This window comes from Lissotriton vulgaris, chromosome 9 (genome assembly GCF_964263255.1).
Source record: "Lissotriton vulgaris chromosome 9, aLisVul1.2, whole genome shotgun sequence".
Taxonomy (NCBI): Eukaryota; Metazoa; Chordata; class Amphibia; order Caudata; family Salamandridae; genus Lissotriton; species Lissotriton vulgaris.
Genome location: NC_141697.1, coordinates 82,281,914 through 82,300,112, shown reverse-complemented (window position 1 = coordinate 82,300,112; position 18,199 = coordinate 82,281,914). Strand labels below are relative to the sequence as shown.

Sequence of the window (18,199 nt, the reverse complement as noted above, 5' to 3'; positions counted from 1 at the left end):
TCTTATAAACAATATTTAACTGCAGAATTCTCCCGCCCGTAGTGTTTTTTGTTGAGATTTTCTACCACAAAACTGCTTTTATTAAAACTTTCAAAATCTGCAATGGGATCTAACTCAATTTCTTCCTTTTTACTTTCCCCTTTAACTATTATCTGAGTTCATTCCCCATCAGGTGAAGCTTTTAGTTTTCCATGAGTTTCTCTACTCAAGTTCTACTTTTTCATTTCTGAACATCCACTTTACAGTATTAGATTTACTTCAAGATGAACCTAAAATATTAAATGTATTGTTCTTTCTTCTTTTTGTTGTACACCAACAAATACTTTATTTATTCTCAGTACCATTTATTAACTTGCTTACACAGTGGATTTAAACTATAGTATACACCCACATATTTGTGTTCTATATTCTCTTTAATGGCTTGGTGTGGCCAGGCCATGGGAGAGCTCCAGGTTGTACTTCCAATTGTGTTTCTGCTTGCAAACACAGCTTGCAAACTCAGAGAAAATGTTTTTATAATCATACAAGTTGACATCCATGAAAAGAAGCCATCTCCCCATTTACATGGCGTAAATGTTAATTAGAGAGATACACTTTGAAATTCCAATGTTAGGTTCTTTATGACGATTTTGGATGTGCACCACCCAGGAGGGCATGAACTGTGATCAGAAAGAATGTCTTTCTAGGAAAATAAGCTGCTCCACGTTAATACAGATTATTAGAAGTTATTAGAAATGTACTGCTGCTATGTTTGTATTTATTTAATTCCTCAAGTTGTTTTGATTGTCAAATTTGAATACTATATAATCAGAAAAACAATATAAAATTCAGCATAATTTAAAATACACACATGAGTAGCAGTATGATATTAGAAGAATCAAAAATATGCCAAAAGACAATGTGCACAGATCAGTTATAACAGAGTCTCATCTTTGAATTCTAGGACTTCTCCATGATCACAGCAGCACCAGGACCTAAAAGAGAAAGAGGATGACCACCCCAAGAGATTTCGATAACTTGGAGATCCAGCAGCAATATACCCACATCAACACGCGCTGGGAAATTGTGGATGATGAGATAGACAATGACAACAGTTCAGCGCGGCTGTTTGAGAGGTCGCGGATCAAAGCTTTAGCAGGTACTGGGTGCCAGACCTACTGTTGTGTTGTTTCCAACATTACATACCCAGCATCAGTCATGTACCAGAGGATTACATCTAACACCTGTCCCTTTTGATTGTTCAGTGGCATCAGATTGTTGGGTGCCAAATTCCAAGCAATGGCTCATTTTATTGTGAATGGGGTGAAGTTCAATTTCAGATCTAATTCATTTAAAAAATGAACTAGTGCAGGCATTACTGTTGTATTTTTATTTATTTTGAGACCCCAACTTCTTTTTTTGTCCAACTTGAATAATACACAATCAGAAAAACAATACAACATTAAGCAGAATTTAAGGTAGACATACGAGTAGGAGATTGATATTAGGAGAACCAAAACATAATGAAAGACGGTGTGGAGAAATGGATCAGAAATACTCGACTCAACAAGGATACAAGTATATGTATAAACCCATTCAGCAGCAAGTCAAATATTGATGATAACTGTTCTGTAAAGCATATTGATAAACAATTGTAAAGACCCGGCATTTAGTTCTTATGCTGATGTCTTGTTGATGATGTCCAGAGGTAGGTGCCTCTAAAGCCTAAATTACTAAATGCGTATATTACTAAGTAAGTAAGAATTTTATAAAGCGCTCGATTGCTGAGGCGTCTTGGTGCTGGTGAGGTGAAACCCGGAATTTTGACCGAACAGGTTGTGATCTGATGTGCAGAGGCAGCTTGTTCCAAAGTTTCGGAGCTAGATAGGAGAGGCATCAACCTCCCCATTTAGCCTTCTTGATTATCGGGACATTTACCAGTGCCTGATTAGCTGATCTTAGTAAGCGTCCAGGGATGTACCGTTGGAATAGTTTGCGATATTCCGCATTATCTTTAACGTGAAGTAGCAGGCCGAGGTAATCTAGTTGATCTGTCCTGAGAAGCTGAGCTATGTGTCCCAGACAACGCCCCGGTTTCTCATTTTGGCCACTGGTGGTGGACAGACTCCTGCAACTGCCCCGCACCAAGCAGAGTTCCAGATGGGAGAACCATTGCTGAACTCCATGACTTCCATCTTCTGTGTATTTAGTTTCAAATCGTTAAGATACATCCATTGTATGATGTGGTCGAGACAGCTGTGGAACCTAGTCGACAGCAAGTCTTCCATAGAAGATATGATTTGCGTGTCGTCGGCGTATAACACAAGCGAGAAGCCGTAGTCTTTGACTAGTTTGGCCAGTGGAGTCACATATATGTTGAATAGTGTGGGTGAAAGCGCCAACCCCTGTGGGACTCCGCAAGGGAGGTGAAATGTGTCTGACTTAAGGTTATCCCAGCAGGCCTTGTGATCTCTGTCTGTCAGGAATGAGGTGGGGAGGGCCAGCATGCTGTCTCGAATCCCACTTGCCTTCAGCCGTTGCGTAAGAACTGAGTGATTAACCGTGTCGAACGCGGCAGATAGGTCAAGTAGGATCTGGACAGCCCTGCCACCCCTATCAATTTGCCAGCGGACTTCCTCCATGGCCATGACTAATGCAAACTCAGTGGAATGGTCAGAGCGGAAGCCATGTTGTGAGCTGTCAACCACATTATTGGAGTTCAGAAACATAGCCGCTAGAGGCAAGCAGGAGATAAGTTAATAGTTTGTAATGTCCCATCGGTCTAGGGAGGGCTTCTTTAGAATGGGCCTAACGCACACTTTTTTCTAAGCTAATGGGAAATCCCCAAGCCTTATGGTAGTGTTTACAAGGGAGGGGAGAGTAGCGATCTGATTTGGTTTGCGATACCGTGAATAATGTTCGGTGGGCACCGATCATCTGGTGAGCCAGACTGAATGGTCAGTAGGATATTGTTCACAGAGTCCGGTGTCAGTAGCGAAAAGCTGGTCAGGGGATTAGTGGTTAATAACCCCTCCCCCATATCCTGCAAAAGTGGGTTTTGGGGAATAGAGCATGACCCTTCCAGTTCCCTGTAAAGTGTTTGGTCTTTCGATCGGAAGAACGAGGCCATTTGATCACATAAGTTTTGATCAGGGGAGAACAGATTTCCTTGTTGGAGCTTGGATAGCGCGGAAACACTTTTAAAAAGCTTTCTAGTAGAGGTCTTTGCCTCCTCTATCTTACTAGTGTAGAATTCCTTTTGTGGCTCTAAAGATGGCCGCTTTGTACTCAGTTAGTGTCTTATTGTAGTTATTTTTACCCTCAACAACATTGATATAGATTTTGAACAAGGCTGTCAATGGTCTGCACTTTATATTTTCACACTGCATGACTTGGATTGGCAATTTAGTATCATCTTAAACCGATGCAAATGATTTTTGAAAGATGAAGAAAGAGAAGAGATTTCAGCACCAAGTGTAAACACCATAACCTACAGTAAAATTGTCTTCTTTTGTTCTAGTATATTTTTCACTTAAATGTAGATATTTGTCCGAAGGCCATTAATTGGTGTGCTATTGAATATCCTTTGATTTAGTCCTCCCCTCACCTCATTGCATTTGTTGTCTCCTATTAAGGGATGCATCATCTTTTTTTGGGGTCTCCCTGACATTTATGTTTTATGTGTGCACTAAATGGTAGCATCTTGATGTTTTGGGAGTTGATGGGAAAACCAGCAGAGAAACTAAATATGAAATGTAGATGATATGTCGGCTATAAGGCAGTTGTCTTCATCCAATGTGTGTAGAAGAGGAATTGCTTGTAGTGTGTTTTCAAACATATGACCTGTGTTGGTTCATGTAGACCACACAGGGACCCATTTCCCAGTTATTTTTCTGTCCTTTGCTCATGAAGTGGGAGTTTCTATATATGGGAGGAAATAAGTTCCCTTAGTATCACTCTGATTCTTCTTATATATTTTGTTTGTTATTTAAAACATAACTTTATAAAAACGTGCTATGTGGTACAGGAATTCATTGTCAGAGATATATACAGTATTAATTATTTAGTTTTGTGATATATTGACTTGGGCGAGGTCAAGACCAGATCTTAGATCAGTGATTATATTTATCCCCCTTGAAGACACTCTGTTCATAGAGTGACTCAGCAAAACAGCAGCACTGCCAGCTTTCCTGAAAGCAAGGAGGGAGGGACAGACTTGAGACTCAGGAGGGCGGGTGATGTGTGAGTAGGGTCCATAATAATAAATCCACCCCTCATCTCTCCCACCCTCCTGGGAGGTTTGCAGTAAGGACCAGACAGAGTCAGTAAATGACATCCTTGCAACTGAAGGGATTTAGCAGGGACATCATTTTGCTTTTCATCTGCAATCTACAAACCCCCAGAGCGTAATTTTCGATAGGATTTATTTTTTTGTTTTGCAATCTAAATAATGTTTTAGGAATTTGGGAAAACAGAAAAATGTGCAATCTCTCAGGTGTGATCTTTTGTCATTGGGAGCAGCGGTTGTGTTTTCTTTATAGGAACTGAACGTTTTGCATGGTTTTAGGGCTGCTACTGTCCTTCTAGCCACGTTGCAATGTGTTTCATTTCTATTTCAGAATGCATACGCCTGCTTTTCTAATAAGAGTTAATATTAATCATACTTCATGTATATAAATACTTGAAGGTCTTTGAGTTCCCTGATTTTATGTGTACATGTTATTTAAAACTGCTTTGAAAGTCTTTTTTTTCTTTCAAAATTATAGAGATCATAGTAAAAACAAGAACACAATGGAGACATCTGAATTAAATCAATCTATTTGTATATGGGCAAAAGGACCCCATTGAGGTGGATAGACAGCGGGGCATGTGACACAGGTATGATAATACTGTTGGGCAACGGAAAGGAACCAAGAAGCAGACCAGTGGGTACTTGCAGCACAAATCATGACTTCTCGACTAACATGGGCAACATAGTCGTATAAAAGGGCAAAATGTTGTTTGCAATACTTTCAGTGAAGCCACTCTTCCTTGCTTGTCATGCCACACTCAATCAGGGTCTGTTTTGTATAATTGTTCTAGTCATGCACTAGCTTCACTGGGTAACATTCTTGTAGCTTGGCAAGATCATTTAGGGTGATATAAGGGGTTCAGCATCCTGGGATACATGGTGAGTTCAGATGTGGGAGACAAAGCAGCCATTTTAGCAGTTTGATCAGCAGAATCATTATCCTCCGACACTGCATCCTGAGTAATTGCTGTGCCATTCATTTGACATTAGCAACCTTGAAATGAAATGAAATGAAATGAAGAAAGTTCTTAATAAAGCGCACTGCGACCAAGCGGCTTCCTGGCGCTGAGGGTAAAAAGCTGAAGAGTAGGAATTGCCAAAAGAGATCAGCTAGAGTACGCTATGGAAAACAAATGAGTCTTGAGGGCTTTGCGGAATTGAGAGTAGACTGGTATAGATCTAATTGCCAGAGGGAGGGTGTTCCAAAAACGGGGGGCTAGTACAGAAAATCTAGTGCCTCCAGTTTTAGATCTACGGAACCGCGGAACAGTGAGGAGAAACTGATTGGAGGAACGAAGGGCACGTTTGGGAATATAGGGGATAATGCGAGAGTTAATGAAGGCCGGGGCGGTGCAGGTACGGGCCATGAAGGTCAGGCAGCCCATCTTAAAGAGAGATCTCTGGCAGATGGGAAGCCAATGGAGGGATTTCAAAATAGGAGTGATGTGGGAGGACTTGGGAAGGTGATAAATGAGACGGGCGGCCTGATTCTGGATAGCCTGTAGTCGACGTAGTCCGTAGGCCGGGATGCCCACATACAGGCTATTCCCGTAGTCAAGACAGGAAAGAATCATTGCCAAAATAATAAGTTTGAGGGCATCAGAGGAAAAAAAGCGGGACACTTTCTGGATAATCCGGAGAGAGAGGAAACAGGAAGAAACAACTGAGCTAATCTGGGCATGCATGGAGAGGTCCCGACTGACTTTAATACCCAAGGTCTTTGCGGAGGCAGCCGGTATGGGCGGGGCCGAAGATGGAGGGCCAAAAGGCGGCCGACCACGGGGAGATGGTAGGGCCAGTCAGGACCAACTCCGTCTTGTCCAGATTAAGCTTGAGTTGGTTACGATTCATCCACTCCGAGATGAAAACTAAAGTGGAGTGGAATTTAGGAAGGGAGTGCAGAGGAGAAGAGAGATCAAAAACTAACTGGAGGTCATCCGCATAGTTATATACGGAGACCCCCATGTCAAGGAAAGAAAGAATAAGGGGACGGATATAAAGATTAAAAAGAAGAGGGGACAGGGAAAAACCTTGGGGGACCCCGCAAGGAACCAAGTGGGTTGGGGCGGTATAGCCAGAGAGATAGACGGCCTGAGTCCGATCTTTGAGAAAAGAGGCGAGCCAAGAGAGGGCGGTGCCCCGAAAGCCCGCCGCGCAGACACGGCCGAGGAGGATGGAATGATCGACCGTGTCAAACGCGGCGGACAGATCTAGGAGCACCAAGGCTTGAGGTAAGTTGGAGTCTGCCTTACTCTTTAGCTCGTCTAGAACGGACAGGACCACTGACTCGGTAGAATGGGCCGGGCGAAAACCCGCTTGGTGAGAGGCCAAGAGATGATTATCTTCAATGAAGGAAGAGAGACAAGATGTAATATGGCTCTCCAAGATCTTCCCCAGGTAAGGGAGAAGGGAGATGGGTCTGAAGTTGTAGGGAAGAGAGGGGTCTGAGCCAGGCTTTTTTAAGATGGGGCGAACTATAGCTGATTTAAAATATTCTGGAACTAAACCTGAGGAGATAGAGGCGTTAAGAAGGGAAAGAGGGGGGTCGGGCAGTGAGTGAAAAGTTCTCTCAGAATCCGAGCTGGAGCACAGTCAGCCGGAGAGCCTGACTTCACTTTCTGAAGTAACGCCAGAAAAGAGTTCAGAGGAATAGGTGGAAACTGATCGAGAGAAGGAAGAGACAGAGAAAGGGTAACAGTAGGAGAAAGAGGTGGCGAGGGTGCTAAAGGAATATTGGATCTAATCTTCGCGATCTTCTCTAGAAAGAAGTCGTTCAGAGACAGACAGAGAGCATGGGAAGGAATGAGATTAGGGTTGACCCTATCCGAAGCAACTAAGTTGCGAACTATGGAGAAAATCTCTTTGGGTTTATTGGCTGACAAAGGTATTCTCTCCGAAAAGTAGGTGGTTTTGGCTAACAGGATAGCCTTCTTATAATTAGCCAGAAGAAGCTTATATTTGGTTCGTAAGAAGGGACAATAGTTGCGTCTCCAATGGCGTTCGGAACGCCTAAGATCCAATTTAAGAATTTTCAGCTCATCTGTGAACCATTTTTGGGCGTCATGGAGGCGGCAGGTCTTGACTTTCCTAAGGGGGGCCCCCCGGTTGCAAGAGGTGGACAGCCAATGATTCACGGCGTCTACTTGACAATCAAGGGAAAGAGTACATAGGTCGGGGGAGGAAGTAGTGAGAGAGAAACCTTAGAAGGTACCTTAATACATTAAAATACATAATAACGATTTTTAAAAAGGGGTTTCCTGCTGAACTGAGAAACTCGTGTTGCATCCACAGGAGTTCCAAGTCATTGGCCTCTCCAAAGGCATATTGTGTGTCAGTGCACATGTTATGTTACATTCGATTTATATAGCGCCAAATCACCGACTGGTCTCTTAGCGCTTGCTTTGGGAACCCATCCTGGCTTTCCCTGCGAGATAACCCCTACTGGGCATCCCCAAGGTGAAGACCAGGCATCCCATTGTGGTGGGGCCGTAGTGGAGATTAAGCAAGCTATTGCCCAGAGTGTGAACCCATAGTTCAAGTAGGCACCGAGGCGAGAATTATCGAGATCGTGGACATTTTGAGCTCAAGACCCTGCCGCGTCGGGAATTGAACCTTGGTCCCGGGTCTGACCTCTGCATCAGGGTCTGCCTCCTCTAACCAGTGAGCCACACTTCTCCACAGTGAGCCACACTTCTCCATGTTTACAGTGTTCTGGACAGCTAAGATGCAAGCACAAGTGAGTTGAGGGCTCAAAGTGAGCAAATGGGCCATTTCCATTCACTTTTATCAATACCCCAAATCTTGTGTTTTGACCCCCTGGAAGCACAGAAATCACTCTAAACATGCTCATTTTAGCTCCAAATGTGATAAAAGATGCAACATTTGAAAACAGACCATTTTGGGTCAGTTCAGCTCCTTGAGCAGAATGTAAATGAAGTCAAAAACACAGCCACAACGTTCTTCATGGTGCAGACAGCAAATCCAGCAACCAAAATTCCTTTATCATTTCTGAGAATTAAACTATCAATGTAAGGCACAAGATCACAATTTGTTAAATGTGCATCTGTGAGGTCAATATAAGGGTTGATCAAGTGGCACACCAAGAACCGTTGAGAAAAGAGAGGCTGGTTTGAATATGACACTTTACAACGCAGGCGTTACAATGCGTGTCATTACAACGCATTTTTTCCATCGAAAAATCCATTACAATGCATGTTGTTACAACGCATGTCGTGACAACACATAATCCATTACAACGCAATTACTATTCGAACTCCGCTGGGGCGTTACTTTGGGGAATGCGTTGTAATGGATTATGCGATGTAATGTCATGAGTTGTAATGTATCTTGGGATGTAAAAAATGCGTTGTAAAGACACGTGTGTTGTAAACTATGTTTCCCGGCTGGTTTCAACACAGGACATTGTAACAATGTAATATGAGAAGCAGAAAGTAAAAGTATTTTGTATCTTGACAAACTGGAGATGGAAAGGTTCTGAGTTTTAGTGATCAACAACAACGCAGCTGCAGCATGAAGAAAAGCAGTAAAGAGAAGTGATCCAAACACAGTGCCATCAGATGCATCACCGGATGGGCGGCAGCACCCGCTGTACGCAGGCACAATGGCAGCCCCGCCCCCACCCTCATGACGTGGAGGGCAAAGTAATATTAAACAATTAGGTTTGTCCTGACCTTGCACCAACAAACCTAAAGCAAACCCCTCCCTCTCTTGGCCACACAGTGTAAATGCTTTGGTGTAATCATTTAGTTTTAATGTTGGTGCAGAGGACGATGCTTGTTTCAGAGATACACATGCTTGTTCTGCCTCTGTTGACCAAGGCAAAGGAGCAGGGGTGTCTTTCGTGATTAAATCTTACAATGATTTCACAATATTAGCATACCCCAGAACCCACTGCCTACTCTACCTCTCCATCACTAAAAAAGGGCATACCTGGGAGACAGTAACAGGCCTGGGGGCTAGTGGATATTTTCAATGCCATTGGCAGACATGAGTCTTTCTGCTGCCATGATGTTGTAACCTAAATGTCAAACATACTGCAAACAAAACTCTAGTTTCTCTTGAGACACTTGATGTCACTGTTTTAGCCATTTCAGTCAGTCAATGAGCTAGACACACAATCAACAAACTGAAACAGTGCCCGTACTTTGGAGAAGCTGAGGAGGTCCAGATCTTTCTTGGTTGCCGGTGAGAAGATCAAACATGATTCTTTATACCTGGTGGTGGCAATCAAGTTAGCCCCCAGAAAACGAGGAAGCGTAAATATATTTGCTATCAGTGTGTATGGGAATGAAAAAGGAGACAAAATATAACTCTACAACAGTGAAGCATGCAGCATTCATAGGTATACATGACAGAATGGTTTCATGGTTTGATAGAACAGGAAAACTCAGCGGTACAACAGCATCTGTGGCACATACATTCTGAACAGAACAATAGGCTTCTTTACCAGGTGCATTGATGTGTTACATGGAAGTATTACAAATGCTTGCTGTAGGCACCGAAACCTCTCGCTTCAGCAATCAGCAATCACTGGGCTGATCCCCACCTATGCCTAACGGGTATTGTGGCAAGTGGGGACGTTTGTTCAAGGGGAATTACCCTAATTTAACAAGTTCAACAGATAAACACAATCTGTGGCTTTGTGTTGTTCGAACCATATAGTGAAAAGTACACGTGAAGATTGTACATACTGGTTAATTTCACGAGAGTCCTTATTTATCACAGTATGTCCAGTACAGTTCACACAGACACCATCACTAGTGCAAAACACAGTACAATCAATTTGCATAAAGGATGTCTCCTCAGCAGGTTTGTAGGTAATGTTGGCTTCAAGTGGAAGGCATACCTGTCCGTAACTGTACCGAAAGAGAGAAACACAGGATCAGTAACGTAAGGGCATATTTACAAGGGCTTTATCTCCGCTTTTTTGGCTTAATAAGCCAAAAAAGAGGAGATAAAAATATCACCCTATTTACAAGAGGGTGCTAACATGCGTAATCACATGTTAGCACCCTTTTCCCAACGCTTCCCTTTGCATCTCTAATGAGACGCAAATTGGGCGTCACTGGGTGTACCCCGGATGGACAACCTTGCAAATATCGCTGATGTTCACATCGCGATATTTACAAGGCTGCCCCAGCATTTTAGCACACGTTAGTTTTTGGAGAAAACGTCTGTTTTCTCCAAAAACTAACGTCTGCTAAAATGCAGACTTACCCTAACATTGGGTGGATTATGCTGATACGACCCTGTGGGTCGTATCAGCTAGGTTATTGTCGTTTTGCAGGGAACATCGCTGGAAAACCAGCGATGTTCCCTGCAAAAGGGCGATAACCTTGCTATCTCTGGAATTTTTATCGCCCTGGAGAAACGCGTTGTTAATAACACTCTACCAGGGCGATAAATACCAGATATAGCCTAAGATAATATTATTATCGCTAAGCACGACCAGCGATAATTATCGCTGACCATTGTTAATATGCCCTGTAGTGAGGAATGAGCTGAAAGGATCGCACCTTCCAAGACATCAGTTTTAGTTTCAGTGGATTCTTTCTTTCGTTCTCGCACAGCAACACAATATTTTGCAGCTAAAACCAATTCTTAAAGACCCTCCATTCTCCAACAAATTTGTATTGTTCTTAATTGTTCCTGTATCTTGGGCAGTAACCATTGAATGAATGCCGCTCCAACAGCCTCTTGAATGGTTTCCATAGTATTAACAATAACTGAAGGTCAATCAAACATATCTTTCAAGCGATCAAGATAATCAGCAGGGGTTTCCCATTTGTTTTATTGAAATTATGAATCTTGTTCCAATCAGTTTTAACAGTACATACCTCAACAGAACAGTGCACACCAACACCTAGATGACCAGCTTCATCAATGGCACTTGTCGCAGCCAATCGGGTGTATCTTTCTTTGACTCCATTTGAGTTCCTAAATTTTAAAACCCAGTTTACAATTGTTCTCAAAACTTTTGAAATTTATCAAGTATATTATAAAATTGTCAGGTGATGTTTAAGAGGTGGGAAGAAGGGGAAATCATGTGGGTCATCACTCTCCTCCTCACTGGTTAAAGTAGTTGTCCTTCAAGTGGGGTGGTCTTTCAAGCTCTCTCGCACTTCGTCCTGCAGTCATGCTTAGCCTATCTCGAAGGATAGTCAACAGCAACACCAACATCACCTGCCTAAAAGCGAGTCAGGTAGGGAGATGTGATAAAGTAGCAAAATGAAGGACTCCAAAGTAGAAGAGAGGTTAAAGATGGTCTGCTTTGAGGAATCTCTGGTAGAGAAACTCAAAGTAAACTATTGTTTTCTGAAAATAGGGGTGTCCTGAAAAGGGAAGAGAAAGTACAACAGCTAAAATGGGAGTGCCTGGGTTTTGCTAAGGCTAATTCGTCCTTATAATAGACTTATTTTGGTAAATATTCATCATAATTAATATTATTAATGCAATACTAATAAATACATTATAAAAAAATAAATGCCTTTATTTGTTTTAATACAAATAAAGACAGATTATTTGTTAATATTATGACCCTGGATGCCATCAATGGAAACACGTTTATAATGCTCTTTTATCTCATGCATTTGTTCCAAAGGCTTCTCTTAAGTAAGAGCTAATTATAGCATCTGCTGGCCCTGTGTGTCTGTGCTGGGACTTGCCAGCTACACATGGAGTGTATTTATGGTGGTGATGAAAGCTGGACAGGAGCAGGTGTTAGTTACTTGCTCAATGCAGCAATGTCCAAACACAGGAAGTGAACTTATTTCCGTTGCATAATCAGCTGCATGCCGTCATACCCGGTTAATGCAAAAACATCTGTGTATATCAATGTGACCAGCCAGAGTCTGATTAAAGAACGCTTTTGTCATAGGTGTTAGATGACCGGTCGGCACATGTACTAGGGGGTTTATTTGTATAATGTATTTGAAAACAGAATGAGTTCAAGTTTAATAAAACATTTCCTATAGAATAGAATATGCCCAATAGAATAGCATAGACTAGAATAGAATGCGTAACAAATAGAGCTGCTGGTGAGCACTAATTGTATTTTTATTGTAATTATTTTTCCATTTTTATAGAGCAGTGCTCAACCAGAAGATGTCAGACACAACAGGCTGAAATGCCTGGCGTCCTTTGCAAGGAATATTGTAAAGACTAACAACCAATACATTGGAGTTCAACACACCTTAGTAGTACAGCAGCCAGCAGATTATTGTGAATAATCGATGAGGGAGACATAGCAGTGAAAAGAAGAGAACAAAGTTTCAAGGTATGAGGTTGGAAGCAGCCGGAAGAAGAATTTGAAGTTAATAACATACCTAGGGAGAGATCCCTCAGAAGGGAGACACAGGGGTGAATACCGCCTTGTGGAGGCAGCATGTTGAAGTGTCAAAGGAAGTGGAGGTGGAAGAGAAAGTGAGAAGTTAAAAAGAGGAGTAGCCAAAAGAGATGGAAGAAGAAAGAGCCAGATAGGAGATAGGATGAGTAAAGGGGAAGCAAGGTTAGATCAAAGGAAAGTTTGAACAAATGAGTTTTCTGGTGTTTTTCTAAATAGCTTTTGGGTCTCTGAGTGTCTCAACATGACTAAAAGAGGATTCTACAGGAAATAGATGCTTCAGAGAGGATTGTGTTATTGCCGAATAAGTTCAGAATATTTTTGTTGCGTGTCTTCAGTCATGAAGGTTTCAGTCACTAGATATGTTGGGGTTGATCGAAGGTACTCAGGTGCTTGTAGACGTAGTGTTGTAATCCACATTGAACTTTATTGTGGGTTCAGGAGTCAATAGCACTGATCCCATTTTAGGAGGCAAGAAGATACGGCTGTCACTACAAAATTACATCTCATCATTTTTTTTGTCATCATTTTTTACTGGAGTTTAAAGATAGACAATTTCACAGAATGCAAAATACAAAACAACAGAGTAAATCAGAAATCAATATGTGGCAAATAGGAATCTCGAAGAAAGGGGGTCCACACTTGCTGGAATATTTGATCTTGGTCTTGCATCTTATATATTACCTATTCATATGATGCTGTCTGTATCATCGCAACCATCCAATCCTCTTTGGAGGGAGGGTTAGGTGATTGCTATAATCTTAAAACACATAGTTTATTAGTAGAAAGTGCAGTGTGTAAAAGTTGACCCTGAAGTTGGGAAATAGCAGGAAAGCTTCTAAGGTAATGTAACAAAATAGTGGTAGGTGTAAGAGGGAGTGTAAGAGGAATAGTTTCTAGTAATGTAGCTCCTATTTGTAACCAAAATTGTTTTATAAAGTGTCATTCACAAATTATATGTAAAAGGTCACAATTAGCTCCAGAACATCTCCAACACCTGGAATGCGATGATAATCCAGCTTGTTGCAACTTTAAGGGAGTCCAATGCCAATCATGTAAAGTTTTAAAAAGACAGAACTTCATTCGTGCTTCACCAGTGCCCTTATCTAGGGCTTCCAAAATATCTGGCCAGGTATCTTTGTCTATGGTGATATGAAGCTGTTCCTGCCATTTATCAAGGAGAGTAGTAAGAAGTGGCTGTGAGTATGAATGGTTAATCAGAGTTATATATAAACTCGACATGACACCGTTATGTCGACCCCAAGTACAAAGAGAAGTCAGAATCGGCGAAGTTTGTAATGTCCAAGGGGGAAGTCCAAGGCATCTCTTCAAAGAATGCTGAAGTTGTAAATATCCCGAACCCTGATGTAAAGGAAGATCAAATTCTTCACAGAGAAGCTCACAAGATTTCAGTTCACCACCTACTATAAGCTGATCTAAGATTAAGCTTCCCTTTGAGCTCCATTCAGGCCAGGAAAGTGCTTGTCCATTAATACAAATGCTTTCATTTTTCCAGATTGGAGCTTTAGAAAGTAAACAGTTCGCAGTAGACGAAGTGCACGTTGCCATGTTTGATATGTGGAGTAGAGCACAGGATTTGAAGGAGTAGTCCTAGGTTTACGAACATTGTATAAAAAATTAAGACCATCATCACATTCAAGTATTGAGCGTTCTATTGACATATCATCATTGCTGGTCCTGGTTATAAATGATGGGGTAGTCAGCTATAAAAGATAACATTTGTATATTCTATTTGCATCAGAAAACAAACATTATCCCCAAATGTTCGCCAATGCCTGTGAGTTCTCTACTTGTGAAACTGTAACAACCTCCTCTGTTACCAGTATGCGCTGCTACATCATATGGCTTTGAATTGAGATTACCCTCATCTAGACAGCCAGCTATTGTACATAATTATTTGAAGCGGATACTACTTATCTCTACAATCACATGCTACGGTTAGCTCAGTGAGTTGAACACCTGGAGTTGAAGAATGCGGTGAACAGCAGATCAGGAGTTCTCATGCCAGCAAGCCATCTCAGCCTTCCATCCTTCTGCAGATTTGTAAATTCAGTATCAAGTATTTGATAATGGTAAAACATAAAAATGGCAGAATTGCAGTGCAATAGAAAAATCAACTTCTGTTTATAATATTATCATGACAAAGACACTATTTGCAAACTAGATATTTGGGAAGAAAGGTCAACAAATTCTGGAAGTCTATAGATAACTCGTTATTGCTCGTGATATTTGAAGCCTAATCTAGTTTTTCTGATCTGAAACTTTTTCAAAATTGACAGAAATTGATAAACAGGGCCCTTATTTTCATTGCTAGCAGACATTTTGGCAGAAAGGTAACCTCACCCTGTCTTGAAGAGAAAGGGTTTCACAGAAATCCAAGTACTAGTTCTCATACACATATATGTTTTGGTGAATCGGCCTCTTTGTGAATTGAACCCTTCTGAACCAATTCGCATGGGTTTGCCATAAGTAGGTGTGACTTACTCTTTTGGTGCTACTGGCTAGATGTAGTGCTTAATTTGTGCCAGTGTTTGTACTTGTTTGTACCTGTTTATGAGAATACGCTACACGGTGGCCCTCTCAGCGCACTTTCTTAGCGCATCACGAATGTTTAGCAATTTGGTGTATTAAAAAATAATTAACTTGCATGTCCAGGCCATGCCATCTGCTTGGGGCGACCTGTAATAGTGACAAGACTTGTTCAAGTGTGATGGTTAGTGGGAAATGCGAGCTCTGCCATCCAGCAGCAGTGGCAGGAGCTGTGGGTGGTGCCAGCTGCAGTGGAATACCTTGGGCCCTGGTACTTATATTTTTAAAAGTTAAGCACTATCTAGTTGTAAGCCAGGAGTATAGCTATTTTACTCTGGAATTCAGGAGTAAGCCAGGAGGACTACAAGATTAAGTCAAAGCAAAATCTTTGTGAATCATGGGGCATATTATCAAGGGGGTTTATCTCCGCTTTTTTGGCTTTAAAAGCCAAGAAAGCGGAGATAAAATTATCTCCCTATTACCTAGCTGTCGCTAACACCAGTTAGCGACAGCTAGTAGGAGATAGCGACCATCTTGGGCCCCACTTTGCATGTCAGTGATATTTATCACTAATGATATGCAAAGTGGGCGTGCCAAGATGTTAGCGACTGAAAACAGTCGCTAACATCGCTATCTCCTATTACCACTTTTGGAGATATTCGCGCTAAGCGCGAATATCTCCAAAAGCTAACACCTGCCCTGAGCAGTTCTTAGCCATGTTATCCAATGGGAGGTGGATAACATGGCTAAGAGCATTAGCTCGGTAATGCATGAATATCGCGGACTTTTCAGCGATATTCATGCATTGCGGCCGATTTTTATCGCATTTGCGATAAACCTTGGTAATACCAAGGTTTATCTGCGATAAAAATCGCGGCAGGTCGGCGATACATTTTTGTCTCTAACCAAGCAATAGCGATAATTATCGCTATTGCTTGGTAATATGCCCCTATATTCAATGGCACTTGTAATATGGGGAATGGGATATTTGTCATGTTTGTGACGGAGTAACCCTTCCACGGAACTCTAAATCACACCCATAGTCCATTAACAGTTGCTTCACTAGGGTTAATCAGTCCACTGACAGTCCCTGAAGTACAGACTCAGATAATAAAAATGCCCTCCCACTGGACAAGGTAGCTTTTTTCTCCAATTGTTGTTTTTGGATAGAGGGTCAAAATCTGGGTCTACAAACCTGAAGGTAGAGATTGGCTGGTCAAGAGACAAAATGTTCTCTTGCTTTGTCAACACAGGATGTGGAGCACAGTCCCTGCATCCTGAAAAACTTTAGAGGGCACATAAGAGGGAAGGGCGGGCACACCATGACCCCTAGGCCAAAGTGGTGCGGTCACGACCACCCAAAGTTCAAAAATAAAATGAAGGCTGGGGTCCAAGATCTCTACACAGAATTTGCTATTATCAAGGGTGTTTATCTCCGCTTTTTTGGCTTTAAAAGCCAAGAAAGCGGAGATAAAATTATCTCCCTATTACCTAGCTGTCGCTAACACCAGTTAGCGACAGCTAGTAGGAGATAGCGACCATCTTGGGTCCCACTTTGCATGTCAGTGATATTTATCACTAATGATATGCAAAGTGGGCGTGCCAAGATGTTAGCGACTGAAAACAGTCGCTAACATCGCTATCTCCTATTACCACTTTTAGAGATATTCGCGCTAAGCGCGAATATCTCCAAAAGCTAACACCTGCCCTGAGCAGTTCTTAGCCATGTTATCCAATGGGAGGTGGATAACATGGCTAAGAGCATTAGCTCGGTAATGCATGAATGTCGCTGACTTTTCAGCGATATTCATGCATTGAGGCGATTTTTATCGCATTTGCGATAAACCTTGGTAATACCAAGGTTTATTTGCGGTAAAAATCGCCGCAGCGCAGCGGTAAATTTTTGTCTCTAACCAAGCAATAGCGATAATTATCGCTATTGCTTGGTAATATGCCCCCTTGTTCTTTGTGTTTGGTCTAAATGGGTTTTCCTTCTTCTAAACTGTACCATTTTATTATGTTTATCATCTCTGTATGTACTTCTTCTCCTCCCAATGTCTTTGCTTGAAGAAAATATTCCTTACGTGAAAAGTCAACAAAACATTCCTTACATGAAAAGATCATGTGACAATAGCCATTTGCACCTATTTGGTAGCCCGTAGTTCTGCTCCACAGTACTTGCTATTTTTGCTTTTATAGTAGTATCCTCTGCAACAGTGTCTCCAGTAAGAATTAATTATTGCCGCTATGATGTTTACACTTTTGTTTTGTGCTTATGAAAAATTAGAGGAGACTGCAGAAGTTTAAAAAGCACCTATTTAAACAAACTTTGGCATAGACAATAGATCTTGCCTTTGGATCTTCTATTGGCTTTGACAATGTTAAACTATTCAGGGAAGACCAGCCTCCTTCTCAGCCTTTTACTTATATGTTCATTTAAGGGCTCTATAAAGCTGGTTCTCCTGCTCGCATCATAATAGAGGACGTGAGTGAATAACGACAGATGGAAGGATTCAGGCTCTGCATTCAACCAGAAAAAAATTTCTGCTTGGAAAAAAGGAGCCAAGTACTGATTAAGAGCAATTATTATTAAAGTGAACTCAAGAAAGGGAATATTTGCCTGTATGTGGTTAATAAAGAGACATAAGGCGTACAGTGCACTGTATGAGGAGAATTGTACTATGCAGTTTAACTTTTTTAAAGTATCTACCAATGTATTAGATGAATTTGTTTATGGATACCACTATGATTTATCATTCATGTAATTGACTCCTCTGTAACTTCCAGATGAGCGTGAAGCCGTGCAGAAGAAGACCTTTACAAAATGGGTGAACTCCCATCTAGCCCGTGTGAGCTGTCGGATTTCAGACCTCTATCTGGACCTCCGAGATGGACGGATGCTCATCAAACTGCTGGAGGTTCTGTCGGGAGAACGGCTGGTACGATTAGCTTTTCTTTCTTAGAACCTATGTTGGTCACCACAGACTCCATTATTTTCATCCATCTTACCAGTGTTA

The 18,199-nt window shown here is 41.7% G+C and overlaps 1 protein-coding gene across 1 annotated transcript in view; it reads left to right on the top strand.

Annotated features, from left to right (window-relative positions):
- SPTB (spectrin beta, erythrocytic) overlaps positions 1 to 18,199 on the top strand; it is a 280,750-nt gene that overhangs the window by 85,466 nt on the left and 177,085 nt on the right. Inside the window, exons 2-3 of the mRNA XM_086937103.1 lie at positions 944 to 1,138; positions 17,970 to 18,121. Of these exons, the coding sequence (XP_086793229.1) occupies positions 991 to 1,138; positions 17,970 to 18,121 (300 nt within the window). The 5' untranslated portion in view covers positions 944 to 990. The remainder of the gene's footprint in view (positions 1 to 943; positions 1,139 to 17,969; positions 18,122 to 18,199) is intronic.